The sequence below is a fragment of the Chelonia mydas genome, chromosome 11 (genome assembly GCF_015237465.2).
Source record: "Chelonia mydas isolate rCheMyd1 chromosome 11, rCheMyd1.pri.v2, whole genome shotgun sequence".
Lineage (NCBI taxonomy): Eukaryota > Metazoa > Chordata > Testudines > Cheloniidae > Chelonia > Chelonia mydas.
This window is the reverse complement of record NC_051251.2, coordinates 70,147,744-70,172,653: the sequence shown is the minus strand read 5'-3', so window position 1 is coordinate 70,172,653 and position 24,910 is coordinate 70,147,744. Positions and strand designations below refer to the sequence as shown.

The window sequence follows — 24,910 nt, the reverse complement described above, 5'->3', positions numbered from 1 at the left end:
GTCTTGCCTGGCATGTAGTGTCCTTCAGCCCATGTTACCAGGCAAGGAAAACATGTGTACTCTTGGTAATTCCTGATAATCAGAATTTCAGGCCTAGATCTCACAGCTTTCAACTAGTGGTAACTAGAGTTAAGTTCAAAATGATATGTATGGGAAAGGAAAAATTCTACCTCTGCTAGAGAAAAGCTACTCCCTATGCTTTTTGGAGCTGATCTGTGCTTCCATACACACAAAGACAATGTGCATCCACCTACTGATTCTTGCTCTATTCTCTGTTTGGGGAGCAACACATAATCTTACGCTGGATCTGGGTGACAGACTCCCTGTTAGATGCAGTGGCCTGGTCAAAGTCCAGAGGCCACTTATAATCTAATGAGGCTTCCAGATTTATTCTGCTCTGAATTATGACTACGGCTGTATCCACCCTGGGATAGGGAGCTCAGTCACAGTATTTGGCTTTCAAGGCACTTGGTTTCTCCAGAGGGGTGGGGTCTGCAGCTGTATACACTTCAGTCTGTCAGAGGCCTGTTCTCGAAAAGATGGCTGTAATTCAAGTGGACAATAATGCTATCTTATCTACCAACAAGTAGCAAAAGACTCTATGCTCCTGTGACAGGAAGCCTTGCAGAGGGGGAACTGGGCAGTATCTCACTAAATGTTGCTGCTTGTTACTTGGCAGGAAAAGAAAATATGGTCACAGATGTGCTCACCTGGTCAGTAACAGGTCCTCACATGTGGTATCAATATTGGAAGGGATAGGTAGCAGATCTTTCTCATGTGGAAAACATCTAAGATTGATCTGTTTGGCATATATCTGAACAGAAAGATATCATTTTTCTGAGTTCACATGCACAAGACAGATGTAGCCCATGGTAGTAGATACACTCTCATACATTTTTTCACTATCCTCTCTGGTCCTGCTAGTGGAAGGGACATGTGGGGGCAGGAGATGATGTGGCTGTGGGATCTGATGATCACGCAATCCCACGCTGCTTGATGGCCCACTATTGGTCCATTACCAGTTGGTAGCAGCTGCTCTAAGTTACTCCAGGGGCTAATCCTGGGATCAGAAGTGATGGAAAGATGATGTATCTGCTGCCCTCCTTGAGTTCTGCACTTGAGTGTAGCTTGCCCTTGGCTGAAACCAAGGATCTATCACTTTTTAAATGGGATGTCTTGTGAAGTGCGGTATATTGGGCCTGTAGTGGATCATTTTGCTTGTCCAACACAACAGTTGTTGAACTGCTTCCTCTTACTATGGTGTGAACTCCATACTTCATTCCTAGGGGTGGTCTTTTCATGACATGGTGTAGGTTAACCAGCTCCTGTTCAGACTCCTAATTATCAGAGTCTGTGGGGTCTTCATGCATTTTAAAAAAAAACTATTATCAATCCTTTGGAGCTTAATGTTCTTTCAAATTTGATCAAACCTCCAGTGAACCATGTTGTTCCTCTGAGCTTAAGTATTTTCAGTGGAAAAATTTATTCCTTGCAAAAAAAACCCCACACCCCTGCCTGACAAAAGCTTTACCGACAAAAGTGCCATTGTGGACAGCACTATATTGGCAGGAGATGCTCTTCCGCTGACATAGCTACTGCCACTCATTGTGGGGGCGTTAATTATGGTGTCAGGAGAGCTCTCTCCTGCTGGCATAGAGCAGCTACACAGGAGACCTTACAGCTCCACAGATATAGCGGTACAACTCAGTGTATGTTAGCAGTGTTGTGGAACTTCTGAGTTAAGAATGCCCCAATTTTCCCATTCTTTAGGTATATTTATTTAGCCAAGGATTGTGCTCTAGTTCATTTTTCTTTGAGTTATCTTACCTCTCGATTTTTATTAATTATGTTGGCACTGGCGATCACACCATTCTATTACTTTGAAGCCTGTTTTTGTTTTTTACAGTTACCCTGCTGTGTTAACTTCTTTAGCTTCCTGGATAGTGCGCCAAAATGCTGACTGATACTACAATCAGTTTCTAGGAACAGAGGTTTCATTGTACTTAAATTCTGGAGAATAGAAAGACACTTACCTGTAGTCGTTGTATATAGCAGGTATGTTGCAATGATAGATCTCCACACACACACACCTTTCTTCCCCTCAAAGTTAGGGATACATTTTGAACATCATTTTTTCACCTTTTTCCTCAGCTGAACTGATGCTTAGAGGTAGTAGAATCATAGAATGTCAGGGTAGGAAGGGACCTCAGGAGGTCATCTAGTCCAACCCCCTGCTCAAAGCAAGACCAATCCCCAACTAAACTAGTAGGGGCCACTACCATCACCTTAACAGGCACACATGCGCATGCTGCTTGCTGGTGAGGTGGTTTAATATTTATAGACCTGAAGTTGTCACCAATCACATGCTGGAAGTATGGGGAGAATTGGAGATCTATTATCCTTAGCGTTTCTGAGAGCAAGAATTACAGGTTAAGACGTGTTCTCTTGCTGAGTTGGACAAAACAGACAGTTGCAGTACAGTTAGTATAAGAGATCACAAGACTTCACAGGCCATCTTAGGTGATCTATAGTGGGAACTGCAGGGTTTGTCAGACTGTTTACAATGCTAATGGATTTGGAAGGAAGAGGATGCTTTATTGACCAAAATTCACATACAATAGATGTTTGTGAACTTGTCTGTGAAAGTTGACTCAGGCCTTTTTTTTTTTTTAAGTGTGGTTTTCCTTGTAAATAGTATGCAGATTACATGGCTGGAAAATACTTAGCACTGTTAGCTGCTAATTGCAACAGCTACTGATGAACTGGAGAGCTCTGTGGGAAATTAAGGATTTATGCAATTTATGATTAAGTGAAAGATGACATGTTTCATTCTATCAAAACAACAGCAGGAGAACAGAAACAAATATATACAAATATTTTCTTCTCAAGATGGACATGGTGGGTGAAATCCTAGCTCCACTGAGGTCAATGGGAGCTTTGCCACTAACTTCAGTGTGGCCAAGATTTCACTCCTTGATTTTAGCTCACCGTGGTAAGAAAAATCAAATATTTCTGAAAGTCCTCTTCGTTTAATAATAATAATAAAAAAAGGCAGTGCATCAAAGATCAGTTGAAATGTGTAGTAAGACTAGAACCTTTGTTTTAAGGAGTAACAAAAAATTGAGGAGTATTTTTGTTGATGTATTAATTTTGGCATCAGTAAGCCTCACGGAGTCCCACTAACTCTCCTCTGCCTGCCTCCATAACCAAAAGCAACAGTTTATAAGTTCCTATAAAACAGGGACGCAAAGGCAATATTAAGCATCTGTAGCTTTTTCAACAAAAAATTGTTTAAATGGTTTTATTGTGTAAGAATGAAAAAATATGGGAAATGGAGAGTTATTTACACAGCCTTGTGTATAGTACATACAGCTCCACTATGTAGAACCCAAAACACACATTAACCTTAAACAAACTCATGGTGGTTTCTTCATTCACTTGCATTTAAAGCTGCTTAAGCAGGTAAGGATTGTTGCCCAAGGCAAAGAATTCATAATTTCTAGATTTAATTGTTAACTAGATATTCAAACTGAGCTGGTTTTTAGAATACGTACTAGTCCCTAGAGTTTCAGCCCACCACCTTACGTGCAATCAATCCCACATGGGAGTCTTGTCATTAACTGTTCCTCGGATTGCCATAATGATCAGGATACCAAATCTGACAGTGGTCTGTAGCATCTCTTGGTACCTTGAAGCTCAACAACAGCAGCTGATTGGCGCAGTTAGGCCCCCGATCTGTAACAGCAAATGCAATCAATAAATCTTTGTTGGTAAATAATTGCTATTGAACAGAGTTTTAATATAAATTTATGAGCAGTGTTTTATCACAGCTTGGGGCTACAGCAAGCCACTGAGTGATAGATTTCAGATAACACTTACATTCATTACATTAACTTTGTAAGTTATTTAAAGCTTGTACACTTAACATTGCTTTTGGCTTGCAATGACCTCCTGGGACTAGATTCAGCGTACACATTACTAATAAAGAGATTGCAATACAGACAGACAGTTCCTCTGTTTTTTGCACGATGAGAAAGTTCCTTGAGCAAAAACTAAGCAATGAAGTGTGTGCACTCAAATCAAAGTATTTTTCTTGTAGCTCATTAAAACCACACAAAACATGATCTGGTATTAAATACTGTAAATACGAAGTATCCCACTATTAAATCCACAGCAGTTTTTGGGGAAGGTGATAAAATTGAATTTGAAGTGTTAAATGTTTTTCATAGTTGGTGAGCAAATTGGAGGTGTTAAAATCTGAAAGTCTTGAGGCTTGGGTCATCCATACCTAAATTGTACTGCTAAAATTGTCGAGATAGAGGAAAGCACGAAAGTGAAGTATGTACATGGATCAATTGTCAGATGAAATGATACTATCTGGTCAATGAGAGTTTTTGGAACAGACTTTTTTTAATAAACAAAAAGTGATATCTTGGAGAGATTTGAGGGCTAGAAATTATTATTTACTTAGATCAGGTATGTCCCTGAGTTGAATGGCCTGAGGATAAAACATGATTTTATAATGTACAGAGTGTACACTAGTAGATCTTAGTGGTAAGCACCACTTGAAAGTGGAGTGAGTTGAAGATTTTTTTAAAAATAAAGTATATTTCTTGCTTTGTGTTGTGTATCTATATTTTAAATCTAGTTTATGGTTAAGTGTATTTTTAGCTATTCTTAACTCCTAGGCTAAGAACATTCTCAAGACCATTCTCCAGGGTTGTCACAGACAGAGTGGCTCTCTTATATTAGAAAAATAGATATGTTTACATTTTTGCTTGATTAAACGTGTTAAAATGGTGACTTCATATAATTTTGCCTTTTGATCAGCATGATGTTAATTTTGAACAGTGCTTTTATCTTAGTGGAGCAGAAAATAGGTTTGTATACACTTTTCTACCTGCCCTTTATAGTCTCTGATTTCCTGGAAAGGTGTCCCTTGTATTAAACAATTAAAATACCTCCCTTCCATTTTTTCCCATTGTTTTCCTGCCTGATGTTTCTATACATTTCAGAGTAAAGAGCGAATTGAAGTGATTCATCCAGTCCCTTTTTTCCCTCTCTGCAAGGGGGAACCAATTCTGTTATGCATCTGAGGAGTATGGAAGAAATGAAAATAAAATTTTAATGTCTTGCTCTGATATGGAAAATAAGGTCAGGGAGATCTTAGGGACTGGCGCCGGGCCACAGACCGGCTGTTGAGAAACACTGCATTGGAAGAGATGATGCAGGGGGACTGTAATGTAGTCTCTCTTTTCCTTCCACTGTTCACTGCCTAACATGCACTTGCTCAGAGGCTACAGCAGTGGTGTCCAATCTGTGACTCTCAAGATTCTAAATGTGGCCCTTGAGGACAACTGTGTGAAGAGACTGTGTATTTTTAGGTATGTATGGATTAAAGAATAGAAAATGTGCTTCCTGAGCATCACCCTGTCACTTTTAACCAGAAGGGTCTGAATCAGCTTTGACATCACGGGGAGGAGTTAGGGGATCCTGCAGTCTCAGGGGTATATCTACATGGGGATAAAAAACCCATACCTGGCCAGTGCCAGCCTGTGTCAGCTGATTTGGGCTCACAGGATTTGGACTAAATATTGCTGTGTAAATGTTCAGGCTCAGGCTGGAGCCCAAGCTCTGGGACCCTTCAGCCTCGCAGGACCAATCCCCAACTAAATTATCCCAGCCAGGGCTTTGTCAAGCCTGACCTTAAAAACTTCAAAGGAAGGAGATTCCACCACCTCCCTAGGTAACCCATTCCAGTTCTTCACCAGCCTCCTAGTGAAAAAGTTTTTCCTAATATCCAACCTAAACCTCCCCCACTGCAACTTGAGACCATTACTCCTTGTTCTGTCATCTGCTACCACTGAGAACAGTCTAGAGCCATCCTCTTTGGAACGTCCTTTCAGGCAGTTGAAAGAAGCTGTCAAATCCCCCCTCATTCTTCTCTTCCGCAGACTAAACAATCCCAGTTCCCTCAGCCGCTCCTCATAAGTCATGTGTTCCAGTCCCCTAATCTTTTTTGTAGTACTCTGCTGGATACTTTCCAATTTTTCCACATTCTTCTTGCAGTGTGGGGCCCAAAACTGGACACAATACTCCAGATGAGGCCTCGCCAATGTCAAATAGAGGGGAACGATCACGTCCCTCGATCTGCTGGCTATGCCCCTACGTATACATCCCAAAATGCCATTGTCCTTCTTGGCAACAAGGGCACACTGTTGACTCATATCTAGCTTCTTGTCCACTGTAACCCCCAGGTCCTTTTCTGTAGAACTGCTGCCTAGCCATTCGGTCCCTAGTCTGTAGCGGTGCATGGGATTCTTCCGTCCTAAGTGCAGGACTCTGCACTTGTCCTTGTTGAACCTCATCAGATTTCTTTTGGCCCAATCCTCTAATTTGTCTAGGTCCCTCTGTATCCTATCCCTACCCTCCAGCATATCTACCTGTCCTCCCAGTTTAGTGTCATCTGAAAACTTACTGAGGGAGCAATCCACGTCGTCCTCCAGATCATTAAAGATCCCTTCTTTCCGTAAAACCAAAGACCCTTAACTACAGCTAAGTAAAAGTAATGTTTAATTCCATATTTTCAACTGGTGTTTCTAAAGTTGAGAATCCTGCTTTTCATGGGGATATTAATAACCTTGTGTTGAAATTAACTTACTTTGTGTGTACACTGACTATTAAAATCTTCACAATTTAGCCTTTGCCAGAGGGTAATTTTACCCTGGAATCTCTATGCTTAATGAAGAGAATACTGCAAATAAAGTGGTGATATGAATTGCTTCTGAAGTTATTATCGCTGTACTAGACATGAGTCTGAGCTAGAACCTCAGATGTGTTCCGTCTCAGATCTTGGGAATGTTCTGATCCAGAGTAGAGGTGGAGGTTCATTTTCTGTCCTTAAATGAAGCAGTATTAATTGTTCTACCGTGTTTTGAATGCCATTGTGGGTCAAATATCTCTTGTGAAGTATTTTATGTTTGGACTGATGGAGTGAATGGCTGACACTAGCTATAAATACTACTTTAGTCAGTTAATTCAAATAGTTAAAACAACAACAAAAACAAATCACATCGCAAGGGAGGTTAGATGTACATAATGTTCAATAGAACACTACTATACATAATAATATAGTGAAATCCTCTTTTTTTAAAAATATGGAGCTGTGTAACTTGCATTTTGATTGTCAGAGCGATGACTTCATCCAGATCCATGAATTGGAACTGCCTAACTCTTACATGGATAGTAGCGAAACCTTCTTTGTTCAAGAACCAAGTGCATTTTAGACATTTTAATATCATAGAACTTTTAGGATTGCCAAGGATTGTCCTGGAGTCTCCAGGAATTAAAGATTAATCTTTAATTAAAGATTGTCATGTGATGAAACCTCCAGGAATATGTCCAACCAAAATTAGTAACCTTACACTTCATTGATCTTATAATTGCCTTGAACAGGCACCTCCAAAGTAGTCAAATGTTTTACCTGTAATTGAGTGGCAGTCAAAAATGTGTAAAGCGCATTTCCACTTCTTGAAAATTTGAAGAAAGTGGATTGGAAAAAATTACCAACGTGATGCTTTACAGTTTAATTCCTAATAAAGAGTATAAAGAAAAAACATATCAGCACCAGTTAGGGAATAGCTTTCAGAAAGTAATTTTTTTAATTATAGTACAGTGATAACAGTGCAATCTTACATTTATGCGAATTCAGTTTTAGTTAGGTGCCGTATAAAAGACTGGAAAGGTGAAATGACATATCACCTCTTACAGACGAACATAGAAGTCAAAGGCAGATGTAAGCTTTCATTTTTAATAGAAGAAAACAATTTCTCTTGCATGAGAAGACAGTAATTAGCACATAAACCTCAAACTTGCAGAACCATGGAAAGAACATTCAGAACCCTGTTCCGTTTTTACAAGTTTGAGGTCTCCAGCCCTGGGAAGTTGCATCCAACAGCACCAAGAGAAACCTGACCCCAAAACTATCAGAAAGTTACTACAACACATTTGTGCCTCATTTCAGTCATTTAAAGTGTGCTTTTGGGTACAGTGTCTTTCATAGCCAATGTGGATTCTGAAAGGTCACTGTAGTGGCCTTTATTTAAAAAGTGTGTCTAGTAAAGGGCAGTTATGACCCTGGGACTCCCCTGTGTAACCATCTCCATGGTTGCTAAAGGAGTATTATGAGTCCATCTGGATTGTGGCATGGGGGATTTAGTTGAGGATTATGTCTGTCAGTGTTTGGGGGAGGGAAACTGTTTTCTGAAGCAGTGGAGCAGTTGTAATTGTGCATTGGAACAGGTCTGACCCTTGTCCCCCTGTATTGTTGGTACTCAGTCTGAAATGACATAATTTTATAAAGCAAGCTGTTGACTGAAAAAGTAAGCATGCATCACAGCTTGCTTTAGGTTTATTCATTTTAAAAATTTGTACTAAATAAAGTATCATAATAGTTGGAAATACTACACCTTTTACTTTCTATTTCCTGCTGTATTTTCCATGTACTAATATTGAATGCTATTCCTTCATTATTTAATTTTATTTAGTGGAAACATTCTTCTGTTAAATTCATAGGGATAAGATGAAACCAATGCATGTTTTAGTTCAAATTGCTGGTTGTGTTGAGCTTTAAATTAATAAACATAAGAGTCTGATTTTGGTTGGTACTGATCCATGCTGTTGAGCACCTGACACACCACAGGATTTATTGAATTTGCAGATTCTTCTCAGTACAAAATGACCAGGCCTAGCTGTGGGTCCCCAAGATGGTACTTGGGTACAAAGATAGAAGTTTGATATTTGCCTGAGTAAGAGCAGTTTAACTAGAAATATTCCTCAACCAAATTATACTGTGCAGCATTCATTAAGGGATGCCTTATAATTGCGTTTATCAGAATTTCTTAGACAAAACTGTTCCTAAGGCATTGGTTGGCATACCTTGATTAGCCTACTGTGGCAATTGACTTAGTGCATTTCAGTGTGCTTAGCTTTTTATTTACTTCAGAATATACTGAAATGCCACAGAAGTTCCAGCCAATCTAACTGTGATAATGAATTTTTAAAATATAAATCATGGCTTGTAAAACACTAAAATTCAACTGAGAGGTGTTTAGATCAAATGCTATATTAAAGTGGCTATATTATAGTGTTTCTGTTTTTTTAAACTCGTGATGAAAGACCTTTTAGTTATTAGTGATAGTTATTGAAAGTTGCAAGTTCCACATGCATGTTTAGTATAAGTTCAGTGTTTCAGTCCTTTTCCTTTTGAGTGTTACAATTACCAATATAGATGTAAACTATATTTCAGCATGGGCATAACTGGAATTGGAGAGCCAGGTGATAAGATTAAATGAATTGTGTATTAAAAATTGCTTTTGTCTAATGAAATTACTCCATCTGGTTTCCTGTCTCTCAACGCCCTAACCAGTCAACGTATAGTGTAATGTTGGGGGGAAATGTCTACTGGGTGAGACTACTTCCTTAGTGAACATGAAATGACACCATATGTTTCATGAGTTAGGTTGGTAGTAATTAAAAAAAGATCAAGTACATAAAAATATTTAGTTTTTTCTCTTGATTTTCTTTTCTTGCTCTTCCTTCTGTATTTTTCCCGTGTTCCAGTTGTTCATAAATTCCAGTTTAGTTTTGACTGCAACTGGAATTCCTTACAGACCATTTTTTGTCTTGAGTTTCCTTTTCATTTTGGTTCCTTTCCTCTCCAGTGTTTTTGTGTACTTTCAGTAGTTTTACATCTTAATTCATTGTTCAATCATCTCTTCCCTCTGCTGTGGTAAATTACTTCCTGTTTGGCTGCTCTTATTTTCCTTTGCACTCCCTGGAAATACAAAACTTGGCCTCTTCCCTCTCTTACTCCATGACTCCCAAGTTGTGCTTCCATTCATCTTCTTCCAGTGTTACCTTCTGATTACTCAAAAGTGCACTCTCAAGATCTCACCCTACAACTTGCTTTAGCTTTATTTCCTTGTAAGGGTCTCTCCTGCTGTCACCTGCATTAGTAGTGCTTCTCCTTGCTAGGATTATAAGTAACTGGAAGAATTCTTGTGCAGTGCCATCGCTTGGGAAAGGGAGAAGAAGCTGCACAAATTAGTAAAATGAGTGTTCAAGCAGAAACAATCAAATGCTAACTGCTGCATTTCCGTGCCCAAGCTGTGGCTGAGCTCAGATACAGCAGAGGAATCCACACATAGTAGTTGCTATAAAGGAATCCAAAAGCCACACACCAAAAACACTAGAATCCATAATTGCATGGAAAATCCATTCAGACAGAAATTTATTATTTATCATTTATTTTATCGTGCCCACAAGTGTACTAGGTGTTTGATCTTTGCTCAACTTAGAGTTTATTGTTATGGCCATAAATCTGACTGAGTGCCACCATTAAAATATAAATTCCAAGGGAGGTATAATTCAGTACAGAAGCTTCTTGTGATAGCCCTAGTGGACAGAGCAAATGTTGACACAGACTATATTTTGTTGGGCTAATCTGCTTTATTGAAAACCAAGTTGAAGAGCTACTACTCTACTACTACTGGGGCTACTGGTAGCTGCCATTCGATATATTTTGGCAGAAAGACAAGGGAGAAACAAAGTGAAGAGAGGGAGAAGCTTGTAGGGAAACACAGTACTAGAATGTTAGTAAATATGTTATAAGTTTCTGCTGCCCTTGCCTTTGAATGGCTATACATTTGCAAAAGATCATGTTTAATTCCTTTCTCAGCCTTTTCCCCTCTCCTCCTCTCTAACAGGGTGTGCTGCTAAAGCGAAGTGGCAAATCATTGAATAAAGAGTGGAAGAAGAAATACGTTACCTTGTGTGACAACGGTGTACTGACCTATCATCCCAGTTTACATGTAAGTATGCCACACTCTTTGCAGTCAGCACTTGTCAGACCACAGATCAAGTACTGTTAGCAGGCTCATCTGGACATGGTTTGACAAAAATATCCTGTCTCTGGTGGAAAAAAAACCTGAAGCTATGAACCTGTGGGCACACTGGAGCTAAATTCCACAGTATGATCACTTGTACAACAAGATAACCTTCCTTTATGCAGTTTACTAGTTGTTCAGTAGATGTAAGAGTTTATTTTGTGTTGGGCTTCTTCTAGACTTGCAGGAGAGGCTGTAAATATCAGGATTTTAAGAGATAACACTTTTTGACTTGGGAAAGGTGATTTGAATGCAGTAAATAAGAATGTATTTTTTTAAGTTTTCTATAGTTTGTGTTTCCTGGGTAGCTGTGATGGTGGCATTTTAAAAATAAAAAAACCTTTTAACACCTTTTTAGATTGTAAATTACTGGAATTTTCACATACACCATTAAACTACGTTATGTCGAAGACACTATTGCACCGGTCTTGCATTGGTGCTCAAGAAGCGGTGAAAGCGTGAGGCACCTCCCCTCCCTTTAGGCCCCCCTAACCACAATCCACAGTCACAATCATCTGGGGGAACTTGGTTGCTGCACAGTGCTAGCACTCCTGTAAGCACTAGCTACCTGAAAAGAGTGGAGAATCATAAAATATCAGGGTTGGAAGGGACCTCAGGAGGTCATCTAGTCCAACCCCCTGCTCAAAGCAGGACCAATCCCCAACTAAATCATCCCAGCCAGGGCTTTGTCAAGCCTGATCTTAAAAACCTCAAAGGAAGGAGATTCCACCACCTCCCTAGGTAACACATTCCAGTGTTTCACCACTCTCCTAGTGAAAAAGTTTTTCCTAATATCCAACCTAAACCTCCCCCACTGCAACTTGAGACCATTACTCCTTGTTCTGTCATCTGCTACCACTCGGAACAGTCTAGATCCATCCTCTTTGGGACCCCCTTTCAGGCAGTTGAAAGAAGCTATCAAATCCCCCTTCATTCGTCTCTTCTGCAGACTAAATAATCCCAGTTCCCTCAGCCTCTCCTCATAAGTCATGTGCTCCAGCCCCCTAATCATTTTTGTTGCCCTCCACTGGACTCTTTCCAGTTTTTCCACATCCTTCTTGTAGTGTGGGGCCCAAAACTGGACACAGTACTCCAGATGAGGCCTCACCAATGTCGAATAGAGGGGAATGATCACATCCCTAGATCTGCTGTCAATGCTCCTACTTATACATCCCAAAATGCCATTGGCCTTCTTGGCAACAAGGGCACACTGTTGACTCATATCCAGCTTGTCGTCCACTGTAACCCCTAGGTTCTTTTCCGCAGAACTGCTGTCTAGCCATTCAGTCCCTAGTCTGTAGCAGTGCATGGGATTCTTCCGTCCTAAGTGCAGGACTCTGTACTTGTCCTTGTTGAACCTCATCAGATTTCTTTTGGCCCAATCCTCCAATTTGTCTAGGTCCTTTTGTTTCCTATCTCTACCGGCCAGCGTGTCTACCACTCTTCCCAGTTTAGTGTCATCTGCAAACTTGCTGAGGGTGCAATGCACGCCATCTTCCAGATCATTAATGAAGATAATGAACAAAACCAGCCCCAGGACCAACCCTTGGGGCACTCTGCTTGATACTAGCTGCCAACTAGACATGGAGCCATTGATCACTACCTGTTGAGCCCGACAATCTAGCCAACTTTCTACCCACCTTATAGTCCATTCATCCAGCCCATACTACTTCAACTTGCTGGCAAGAATACTGTGGGAGACCGTATTAAAAGCTTTGCTAAAGTCAAGGAATAACACGTCCACTGCTTTCCCCTCATCCACAGAGCCGGTTATCTCATCATAGAAAGCAATTGGGTTAATCAGCCGTGACTTGCCCTTGGTGAATCCATGTTGACTGTTCCTGATCACTTTCCTCTCCTCTAAGTGCTTCAAAAGAGTTTTCTCCATTGGTCAGAGCTGATTGGTTAGGTAGGAGAGAACATGCTGCTGCATCTCTTTGAAGGGGGTGGAGCCAAAACTGCTTCTGCAATGTGGGATCCCAATACACTCAGGCTCTTCAGCGTGCTGTCCAGTACAGGCCATGACTTAAAATCACAATCTAGGCCTATGTTTCTGAATTTGCCAAGATCACAGAGATGGGGTGTGTGTGTATTTTTGTGTTGTAGAATCACATTCCTCACTATGATCAAAGGTCCGTCAAATTTATTGTCATATAAACCCAGCATCTCAGCAGTCTCATCTGTCTTTAAACTGAACATTTAAATAGTGAGCTCTCAAGCATTAAAGAATGTAAATCTTTTCTCTAAAGGGATGCATCGTAGTGGAAGTGCTTTGGCGTTCATAGATCTGCACGTTGGTCCTAGTTTTAGTGGGTTAAAACTGTTGGGGCCACCTGCTGGCCTGCTTCCAGTGCTGTACCAATTGAGTCTTTCTTGACTGCATTCAGCAGAAGAGCTCTCCTGGGACTACAATCCACTGAGCATTAGTGGTTGATCTGGCTTGGTACAAAACTGCTCAGCCTTACTTTCTACCCTCTTGAGAATGTCTTACTGTCATCTCTGATGTCACTTCCTTGGTTCTTTAGAACTATTGATTTCTATAAATTGCATGGCAGTTAGCTGCAAGGCACTCACCCGCAACAGAATTCATATCCCAAAATCTTTGTCTACTCCAGCAGGGCTTCATCCCCTGTTCTTCTGATCCTTTTAGAACAGCCCAACTGCATCTGCTTCTCTGGTTCTTCCATTAAATTGTGTGAGGCTGGCAAGGAAGTCTCAAAGCATTTGACCTTGAAGCAAGAGTTGAGCCTCCCTGCTGCAAGTCAAGACTATCAGCATTGCCCTTTTGTGAGCAATGCTGATACAGGGCAATCAATTCTGGTTTTTGCTGAAGGTATATCTCAGTGTACTACCACTTGCTCACCTTCCTCCCCATACATCTAAGGGTTTTATAACTTCTCATTACTTTTCCCTTACAATTTAAGTGTTAAAGTAATATCTACACTATCACATTGAAAGGAGCCAGCCATTCGAGCACCAGGAGCAGAGAGTTTCCTTAGCAGGGGTGTCACAAAATGTCTCACTTGATCAACTGGCTTAGAATTTTAAAGCTATAGGAATTTCCACCAAGTTAGTGGGTGCATAAAGCCAATAGTAATCCACTGAAATGTACTGTTGCAGTACAGGGTGAAGATTGATACTGTAGCACACTCTCCTTGCTATGGCTTGGTGTGCAGTCATGTGAATTTAGCAAATTTAAAATGCCAGTCTGTTTAAGGTTAGGAAGCAGTTACATTATATCCTTACTGTGGAGTGAATGATAACCTATATTATGTGATTTTAAATGTTATTTCCATTGGCATTAGTTTTGAAGAAGCCATTGGAAATCATTCCAAAAGTAACAAGGGTATCCATGGAAGATTTTTATTTTTGTTCGTTTAGGTATTATCAGTGTAGTGTGGAGCACTCTTACTCTCTCTGTCAACCAGGTGGCAGCCAATCACCATGAATAGTTTTTTTGCCTCCTCCGGGCTGTAGGTGCTTTCTGCTACTCATTCTGCAGCAGAGTTCCATGCAGAGTCAGTGGTCCACAGAGGAAATGGGAGAGTAAGGCTAGTAGATTTGGGTAATTCTGTCTCTATCCTTCATCGTGAACAAGTGCTGCTCTCCCCTTGGTGGGTTGGAAATGCAAATAGCTTCTGCCTAGTCATATATGTAAACCACAGCTTGAGGCAGAATCAGATATTCAACACTCAGTTACATACATAAGACCTGTTTGAACAGAATTTCTACATAAGCAATCTGCTGTGTAGACTCCCAGCTTGTTGTGAATATGAAACTGGAATGAATTTCACTCTCCAGAACCTAAAAAGAATGATCCAGAAGTGGATTCTCACTAGAAGGAACAATCCATGTAACTCATCTCTTGTACAGTGCACAATATTTTCTTGTGACTCTACATCTGTTCTTGAACCTGTTCAGAAAGCAGCAAAAGAGGCTGTCATTGGTTTTTCCACCCGTCATAAGGTTACTACTGATTAGTCTATAGAGGTGTGTTCATTCCATCTTCATTCTAAAACGAAGAATGCCCTTTCCTTACCAAACTCAGAGCCTTTGCACTAGGTCTCACGAGGGGAAGGAATCATAGAATCATAGAATATCAGGGTTGGAAGGGACCTCAGGAGGTCATCTAGTCCAACCCCCTGCTCAAAGCAGGACCAATCCCCAATTAAATCATCCCAGCCAGGGCTTTGTCAAGCCTGACCTTAAAAACTTCAACGGAAGGAGATTCTACCACCTCCCTAGGTAACGCATTCCAGTGTTTCACCACCCTCCTAGTGAAAAGGTTTTTCCTAATATCCAACCTAAACTTCCCCCACTGCAACTTGAGACCATTACTCCTTGTCCTGTTCTTTTCTACCACTGAGAATAGTCTAGAACCATCCTCTTTGGAACCACCTCTCAGGTAGTTGAAAGCAGCTATCAAATCCCCCCTCATTCTTCTCTTCTGCAGACTAAACAATCCCAGCTCCCTCAGCCTCTCCTCATAAGTCATGTGTTCCAGACCCCTAATCATTTTTGTTGCCCTCCGCTGGACTCTCTCCAATTTTTCCACATCCTTCTTGTAGTGTGGGGCCCAAAACTGGACACAGTACTCCAGATGAGGCCTCACCAATGTCGAATAGAGGGGAACGATCACGTCCCTCGATCTGCTCGCTATGCTCCTACTTATACATCCCAAAATGCCATTGTCCTTCTTGGCAACAAGGGCACATTGCTGACTCATATCCAGCTTCTCATCCAGTGTAACCCCTATGTCCTTTTCCGCAGAACTGCTGCCTAGCCATTCGGTCCCTAGTCTGTAGCGGTGCATTGGGTTCTTCCGTCCTAAGTGCAGGACCCTGCACTTATCCTTGTTGAACCTCATCAGATTTCTTTTGGCCCAATCCTCCAATTTGTCTAGGTCCCTCTGTATCCTATCCCTGCCCTCCAGCGTATCTACCACTCCTCCTAGTTTAGTATCATCCGCAAATTTGCTGAGAGTGCAATCCACAGCATCCTCCAAATCATTTATGAAGATATTGAACAAAACCGGCCCCAGGACCAACCCTTGGGGCACTCCACTTGATACTGGCTGCCAACTAGACATGGAGCCATTGATCACTACCCGTTGAGCCCGACAATCTAGCCAACTTTCTACCCACCTTATAGTGCATTCATCCAGCCCATACTTCTTTAACTTGCTGACAAGAATACTGTGGGAGACCGTGTCAAAAGCTTTGCTAAAGTCAAGAAACAATACATCCACTGCTTTCCCTTCATCCACAGAACCAGTAATCTCATCATAGAAGGCGATTAGATTAGTCAGGCATGACCTTCCCTTGGTGAATCCATGCTGACTGTTCCTGATCACTTTCCTCTCGTGTAAGTGCTTCAGGATTGATTCCTTGAGGACCTGCTCCATGATTTTTCTGGGGACTGAGGTGAGATTGACTGGCCTGTAGTTCCCAGGATCCTCCTTCTTCCCTTTTTTAAAGATTGGCACTACATTAGCCTTTTTCCAGTCATCCGGGACTTCCCCCGTTCGCCACGAGTTTTCAAAGATAATGGCCAATGGCTCTGCAATCACATCCGCCAATTCCTTTAGCACTCTCGGATGCAACGCATCCAGCCCCATGGACTTGTGCACGTCCAGCTTTTCTAAATAGTCCCTAACCACTTCTTTCTCCACAGAGGGCTGGCCACCTACTCCCCATGCTGTGATGCCCAGCGCAGCAGTCTGGGAGCTGACCTTGTTCGTGAAGACAGAGGCAAGAAAAGCATTGAGTACATTAGCTTTTTCCACATCCTCTGTCACTAGGTTGCCTCCCTCATTCAGTAAGGGGCCCACACTTTCCTTGGCTTTCTTTTTGTTGCCAACATACCTGCAGAAACCCTTGTTGTTACTCTTAACATCTCTTGCTAGCTGCAGCTCCAGGTGCGATTTGGCCCTCCTGATTTCATTCCTACATGCCCGAGCAATATTTTTATACTCTTCCCTGGTCATTTGTCCAACCTTCCACTTCTTGTAAGCTTCTTTTTTATGTTTAAGATCCGCAAGGATTTCACCGTTAAGCCAAACTGGTCGCCTGCCATATTTACTATTCTTTCGACACATCGGGATGGTTTGTCCCTGTAACCTCAATAGGGATTCCTTGAAATACAGCCAGCTCTCCTGGACTCCTTTCCCCTTCATGTTATTCCCCCAGGGGATCCTACCCATCAGTTCCCTGAGGGAGTTGAAGTCTGCTTTCCTGAAGTCCAGGGTCCGTACTCTGCTGCTTACCTTTTTTCCCTGTGTCAGGATCCTGAACTCGACCAACTCATGGTCACTGCCTCCCAGATTCCCATCCACTTTTGCTTCCCCCACTAATTCTTCCTGGTTTGTGAGCAGCAGGTCAAGAAAAGCTCCCCCCCTAGTTGGCTTCTCTAGCACTTGCACCAGGAAATTGTCCCCTACATTTTCCAGAAACTTCCTGGATTGTCTGTGCACCGCTGTATTGCTCTCCTAGCAGATATCAGGATGATTAAAGTCGCCCATGAGAACCAGGGCGTGCGATCTAGTAGCTTCTGCAAGTTGCCGGAAGAATGCCTCATCCACCTCATCCCCCTGGTCCGGTGGTCTATAGCAGACTCCCACCACTACATCACCCTTGTTGCTCACGCTTCTAAACTTAATCCAGAGACAGTCAGGTTTTTCTGCAGTTTCATACCGGAGCTCTGAGCAGTCATACTGCTCCCTTACATACAGTGCTACTCCACCACCTTTTCTGCCCTGCCTGTCCTTCCTGAACAGTTTATAACCATCCCTGACAGTACTCCAGGAGGGAAAGACTACCTTGTTTTGTGCCTGAAGTTGAAGCTGATGGGCAGCTGTGGTGTCACAGCAAAACACCTTCTTCTTCGAGTGATTTCCCTGTGGTTGCTCCACTTCAGGTGTCAGTGCATCCCAGTGCCTTTGCTCAGAGAGTTTTAGTAGTGCCCGTACTGGTCGCATTTGTGTGGTGCCAGTCTAGTGACACTGTTGGTGCCTCATCCAGTGTGCGTGCAACCTGAACCCCTTAGTTCCTTGTCAACCGTCCCCAGCCTGAGATGGAGCTCCCAGCACTCCTGTAAAAATTAGATAGTACTCCTGTTTAGATAGTTTAAGATAGTATAGGCAGAATAAGTTTTAGTTCTTAGTTAATTACCTATCCTTTTTTCACAAAAAAAAATATATTTTCCGTTTATCCTGTAGAACAGTTAGGATAAGACAGCAAAATGCTAAAATGCTTGGTTCATCGGTCTTTAAACGCTGCACGATGTGCAGGGAAGCTATGCTGATGTCAGACGGACACATTTAATATGTCTATTGCTTGGGGGAAACGCACATTGCTCAGAAATGTGTCCATTGTAGCAACCTCAAAGCCAGGGCTCACAGAGATAGAGACCTGAGGCTGAAACTCATTTTGATGAAGAAGTCTCTACGATCAGCCTCTGACCCGGGGCAGGAAACCCCCCCCCCAGACATTTCTCCAGCAAGGTCTCCTAAGACTCATTCTTCCAAAACACCTGCAAGGAAATGGGCATCTTCTTTGCCTCATAGAGCGCAGACCATGAGAAAGCTGTCTCCAGCCAGGTCACTCTCCTCGGTGCTGACCGCACTGCAGCTCAGCACTCATGAAGCTCCGGGAACCTCTGGCACTGCCTGTGCAGGGGCCTCTGCAGAATCCCAGCTTTCCAGTGCGGAGTCAAGGGGCACCAAGCCTACTTCCTCCACTGCGGCACCGTTGATGACACTGACGGAGTCGGAACAGTCAGTCACTCTGCCAATTATGCCGCCTCCCATGATAACAACAGCTCCGACAAAGACCACAGCAGCGGCAGCGGCACCAACTGCTACATCAGCGAAGCAATCGGCACCCACCTCATCGATGCTGAAGACCCAGGCACTGCGCCTATTTCTGCACTAGAAAGACTTGCTGGTCTCATTGACACCAGAGTCCCCTCTTCTGGGCACCGACAGCTCCCCGGTGCTTGCAGTAAAAGAACTACCTCTATCACTGGTAGCCCCCCCCCCCCCACACACACACACAGACACTTTCAAGTGTGGAGGAGCATAAGAAAGAAGGGGTGTTCTCATCTCACCATTCCTCTCCACTCAGAACATCTGTGATACCTGGACCCCTATGAGCAAGGTTCACATAGGGATAGGAGGCACCACTATGGTGTGGACACCTATGTTGAGTCCACCCATACCATTCCCCACTCACTGGCCTTAATGGGACCCGTGGGGACCTTACAGAAGAGACCCCCACACACCCCCAGTCCACATCGCGAGGGCATTAGATCCCCACCTCCACCATCGGAAACGAGAACAACTGAACCAAGGGAGGAAACCACAGAGGAACAGGAGAATATGCCACCAGACGCTTCACCTCACATTATAACACCTCATCCTCTCCAGATGAGGAAATAATGCCCCCACCCTCAACAACCACTGATGATTTCAGCCATTTCCAGGATTTGTTCAAAAGGCTGGCTGAGGAACCGAAAATATTTCTTTGAAGAGGTTCTGGAGGCCCAACGCAAACTACTTGACATCTTGCAAACATCTTCATCATCTAAGATAGAGCTGCCAATGAATGGGGCGCTGATGGAACCTGCCAAAACAGTCTGGCAAACTCCGGCCACTATACCACCAATCTGTAAGAGGGCTGACAAAAAGTACTCTATCCCCTCAAAGTGAACAGATTTCTTATTCACCCATCCAGCACCAAACTCACTGTTGAGGAGGCGGCCACACAGAGAGGGAAGCAACAACATTACAGGTCAACACCCACTAATAAGGATGGTAAGAGGTTGGACCTATTTGGACGCAAAGTCTATTTCTCCTCCACACTCCAGTTCAGAGTGGCAAACTGTCAGGGTTCCCTCCCCACTCTGAACTCTAGGGTACAGATGTGGGGATCTGCATGAAAGACCCCCCTAAGCTTATTTTTACCAGCTTAGGTTAAAAACTCCCCAAGGCACAAATTCTCCTTGTACTTTGGATTAGGTAAATACTGCCACCACCAAGTGATTCAAACAAATATTTAGGGAGGGCCACTTGAAACCCTACCTCCCCCCATTATCCCCCCAAGCCCTACACCCCCTTTCCTGGGGTGGCTTGAGAATAAACAAGATGAGCACAGACCAACCCTGGGTTTTTAGGAACACTAAAAACCCCAATCAGATTCTTAAAAAACAGAACTTTATTAGAAGCACGAAGAAAAGATAAAAGAACAACTCTGTAAGATTAGAATGGAAGATAATCTCACAGGCAGTCAGACTTAAAACATAGAGAATCCCTCTAGGCAAAACCTTAAGTTACAAAAAGACACAAAAACAGGAATACACATTCCCTCCAGCACAGTGAATTTCACAAGCCAAAACAAAAGAAAATCTAACACATTTTTTAGCTAGGTTACTTACTAACTCTATAGGAGTTGCATTGCTTGCTTTCTTGATCTGTCCCCAGCAGAAGCATCAGACAGACAGACAAAGCCTTCCACCCCCACCCCCACCCCCGATTTGAAAGTATCTTGTCCCCTGATTGGTCATTTGGGTCAGGTGCGAGCCAGGTTACTTGAGCTTCTTAAGCATTTACAGATAAGAGGATTTTATAGTACTGTATCAGAGCTTCTTAACCCCTTCCCTTTATATTTGTGACAGAAACTATGTGGCACTACTTGCCAAATATAACCACAGAAACTATGGTAAATTCATGGATTTTTTTTCCTCAGGAATATTGCTAATAAAGAGACAATTTTAAAGCACTGGTTTCTGAGGGGCAAATGTTAGCGAGGATGGCCCTACAGTTGTCCCTAGACATAGCAGATACTGCAGCAAGATCCACTGCTCCCACGGTGGTCATTTGATAGCTTCATGGTTGAGCTCTTTGGGGTCCCCCCAGGAAATGCAGGCTAGTGATGAAGACCTTCCATTCACTGTCAAACCAGCGAGGTGTTACACACCATGAAAAATTTGCAGGCAACACTCCGCGGGTTAGGTATTTACACACCTGCCACAAAACTGAAACAAAATAGGTATCAATCATACTGAAGAAACAGATATTCACCCTAACACAACAACATCAGCACCAATAAGATCAACAAAAACAGACACCACAAAGACTCAGACCCCTACCACCTGCTGCAACCCAAGCTCCTTCATCCAAATAGCAAATTTGAAGGCTTGGTCGATGGTCTGAAGGACCTCCCTCACGTTACAGTGCCAACTACACAATCTGTTTGGAGATCATCTCCTCCCTTTCTACCTGAAGTGGTCTTCCATCAGCATGGACAAATGGGCCATAGAAATCATCCATACTGGCTATTCCATCCCTTCATTTCTATACACCCGCCCGCCCCTTGTCCCTCTTTAGGTTCCCACTCACGACCACCTTCTACAGCTAGGTGCAGTGGAAGTAGTTCCCACTCAACACAGAGGGAAGGGTTTCTATTCCCACCAGTTGTTAAAAGAGAAGAAAAACGGGATGGGGCCCTATATTGGATCTCAGAAAACTCAATAAATTTGTGAGAAAATGACAATTCAGGATGGTCATGTTATCAACGATAATTCCAGCACTGGAACCAGGGGACTGGTTTTCAGCTCTCGACCTACAAGATGCTTATTTTCATATTATAATATACCCTGATCACAGGTGGTTCCTAAGATTTACCTTAGGCACAGACCACTAGCAATACAAAGTGTTACCTTATGGCCTATCTAGCACCGCTGGCACCTCAAGTCTTTTCCAAAATTCTCCCAGTATTTGCAGCACACCTAAGAAAACAAGGGATAATAATATTCCCTTATTTGGATGACTATCTTCTGAAGTCACCTGCTTGAATAGTCAGCATCCGGACTACCCAACAGACGATAGACTTCTTCCAGAGTCTAGGTCTACAAATAAATGAGAAAAAGTCAACCCTAGAACCCGTTCAACAACTAGAGTTTATCATGGCTTACCTTGATTCAGTGGAAGCAAAAGTGTCCCTACCAATAAACAAATCGGACCCAATGACCAAGTTCATATCCGTACTAATGAGCAGCCCACATATATGAGCCTGCACATGTCTCCAATTTTTGGGTTACACGGCAGCATGCACATTTGTGGTGAAACATGCACATTTACCTATGCAATGCCTTCAGGGATGGCTAGGAACTGTGTACAGGCCAAACAAACATGGCCTAAACAGATGACTAATGATGGCACCCAAAGTCAAGGAATCCCTGAGATGGTGGACGCAACCCAACAACTTGTGCTCGGGGATTCCATTCACACAGGAACCACCATCATAGGTGCTCACAATGGATGCCTCCCTATGGGGTAGGAAGCACACATGCAACAACACACGATTCAGGGACAGTGGTCTACCGATGAAACACACCTACCCATAAATCTGTTAAAACTCTGCGCAGTTCACAGTGCTTGCCTCCATTTCCTACTGCTGCTAAGGAACCAGAACATATGGGTATGACCGACAACATTGCATACATGCTCTACATAAACAGGCAGAGAGGGGCCCGATCACACTCACTATGCACCGAAGCCATGAAACTCTGGAACTGGTACATCCAACACAATATCATCATCTCTGCCTCCTACCTGCCTGGATGCCAGAACACCACTGTGGACAAACTTAGCAGACAATTTCTCCATGATTACAAATGGGAGATGAATAAGGTGATACTAGAGACCATATTCCAACAATTCGGTCATCCAGCTATAGGCCTCTTCACAAAAATTCAAAACCGCACATGCCCGCAAGTCTGCTCGAGAGCAGGTCTGGGAATCCGATTGATGGGGGATGCATTCCGAATCAAATGGGACACATCTCTCCTGTACGCATTCCCACCCATACCACTGTTGTTGAAAATGATACACAAAATAAGAACAATAAAGCGAGATAGCCCCCACATGGCCAAGACAACAGTGGTATCCGTGCATAACGCAATCACCCTACTGCTTTAGACGGACCTGCTAGCACAACATAAGGGTCAAGTTCACCACCCAAATCTAGAGATGCTCCACCTGAAAGCATGGCTCCTCTATGGTTCACTTATGACAAATTAGCCTGCTTGGAACAGGTCAAACAAGTGTTGCTACATAGTAGAAAATATATTACTTGTAAGGCTTACCTACAGAAATGGAAGAGATTCACTAAATGGTGCAATGCCAAACAAGTCACCGCTATGTCAGCACCCCTTCCACTGACACTAAATTACATTCTCAAATTAAAAAACTCTGGCCTATTCATAAGTTCGAACAATGTACACCTTGCTGCTATAACTGCCGTTCACCAAAAAATTGATGCGACAACTCTGTTCACACATCCAGTCACCAAACGATTCCTCTAGGGCCTACAAATAATCTACCCAGATGTACGCCCACCTGTACCACCATGGGACCTTAATTTGGTTTTGAAAGGTCTCACCAGAACCCCATTCGAACCCTTAGTGACCTGCTCCCTCATGCACCTATCAATGAAAGTCACCTTTTTAATGGCAATCACATTGGCTTGACGCGTGGGAGAGGAATAGGGGCTTTCACGGCAGACCCACCACATGCTGTCTTTTTTTAAAGATGAAGTTACATTAAGGACCAATCTAAAATTCACCCCTAAGATATCCTCGTCCTTCCATTTAAATCAACCAGTACATTTTCACACATTCTTTCCCTAACCACATGAGAATGCACATGAAGCTACATGGCACATCTTGGACGTTAGACAAGCTTCAAGCATTCTACCTGGGTAGAACCAACCCATTTAGGAAATCCCCAAAACTCTTCGTTTCTATCACACAGGTTCCAAAGGATCCGCTATATCAGCACATAGACTATCAAAATGGATTATGTGGTGCATTCACCCATGCTACCAACTAAAGGACATGCAATCCCCATCGGGGACCAGATCACATTCTACCAGATCAATAGCATCATCAGCAAAACACTATGCAATAACACAAGGTCCAGAATCAGATGCACGGCTAGGATTAGCGGTGTTATCCTCCATCAACCAACCAACTCCGAAGCCCCTTCCATGCTCAGGAGGACAGACTGTCCTCTACGGTCACCTGAAGTAGAGCACCCACGCGGACATCACTTGAAGAAGAGAAAGTTACTCACCTTGTGCAATAACTGAGGTTCTTCGAGATGTATTCCTCTGTGGGTGCTCCATTACCCACCCTCCTCCCCTGTACTTTGGAGTGTGCAATATGACTCTACATTAAAGAAGGAACTGAGAGGTTCAAGTCACACACATGCTAGATGAGGCATCAATGGGGCCGTGAGACTGGCACCATGCATGTGCAACCCGTATGGGCACTGCTACTGAAACTGTCCGAGCAAAGGCACAGAGATGCACTGACACCTGAGCTGGAGCACTCACGGAGTGCACATCTCGAAGAACCTCAGGCCTGGTCTACACAAGGGTGGGAGTTCTATCTAAGTTACTTATCTTCAGCTCCGTGAATAACGTAGCTGAAGTCGACATACTTAGACCTACTCACCGCGGTGTCTTCATTGCAGTGAGTTGACTGCTGCCGCTACCCCATCAACTCTGCCTGCGCCTCTCGTGGTGGTGGAGTACAGTAGTCAACGGGAGAGCGCTCAGGGGTCGATTTATCGTGTCTAGTCTAGACATTGGATCAATCGCTGCCCGCTGATCCGGCGGGTAGTATAAACATACCTTCGGTTACTGCACAAGGTGAGTAACCCATTCCTCAGAGCTCTGGAGTTGTGGTTCCCTAACATGTAGCACTTGGCAACCCTTTCAGGAATAGCGGGGATGGGAAGGGTATATGGGGGAGAAATAAATGAAAAGGCAATTTCAATCCCTCTGTACTGCAGTTCGAGTTGATGCAAAAGTTGCAGGGACTAAAATATTTAATCTATTTTTTAAGAACTGACACTGTGTTTGGCAACGTTGCTTCATATCAGCTCTAAGGTCATAATGATC

General features: G+C 43.0%; 1 protein-coding gene across 15 annotated transcripts in view; it reads left to right on the top strand.

Annotated features, from left to right (window-relative positions):
• AGAP1 (ArfGAP with GTPase domain, ankyrin repeat and PH domain 1) overlaps window positions 1-24,910 on the top strand; it is a 684,170-nt gene that overhangs the window by 421,895 nt on the left and 237,365 nt on the right. For all 15 annotated transcript variants that reach the window (XM_043525622.1, XM_037912087.2, XM_037912086.2 and 12 more), the window contains one exon: window positions 10,767-10,871. In XM_043525622.1, the coding sequence (XP_043381557.1) occupies window positions 10,767-10,871 (105 nt within the window). The remainder of the gene's footprint in view (window positions 1-10,766; window positions 10,872-24,910) is intronic.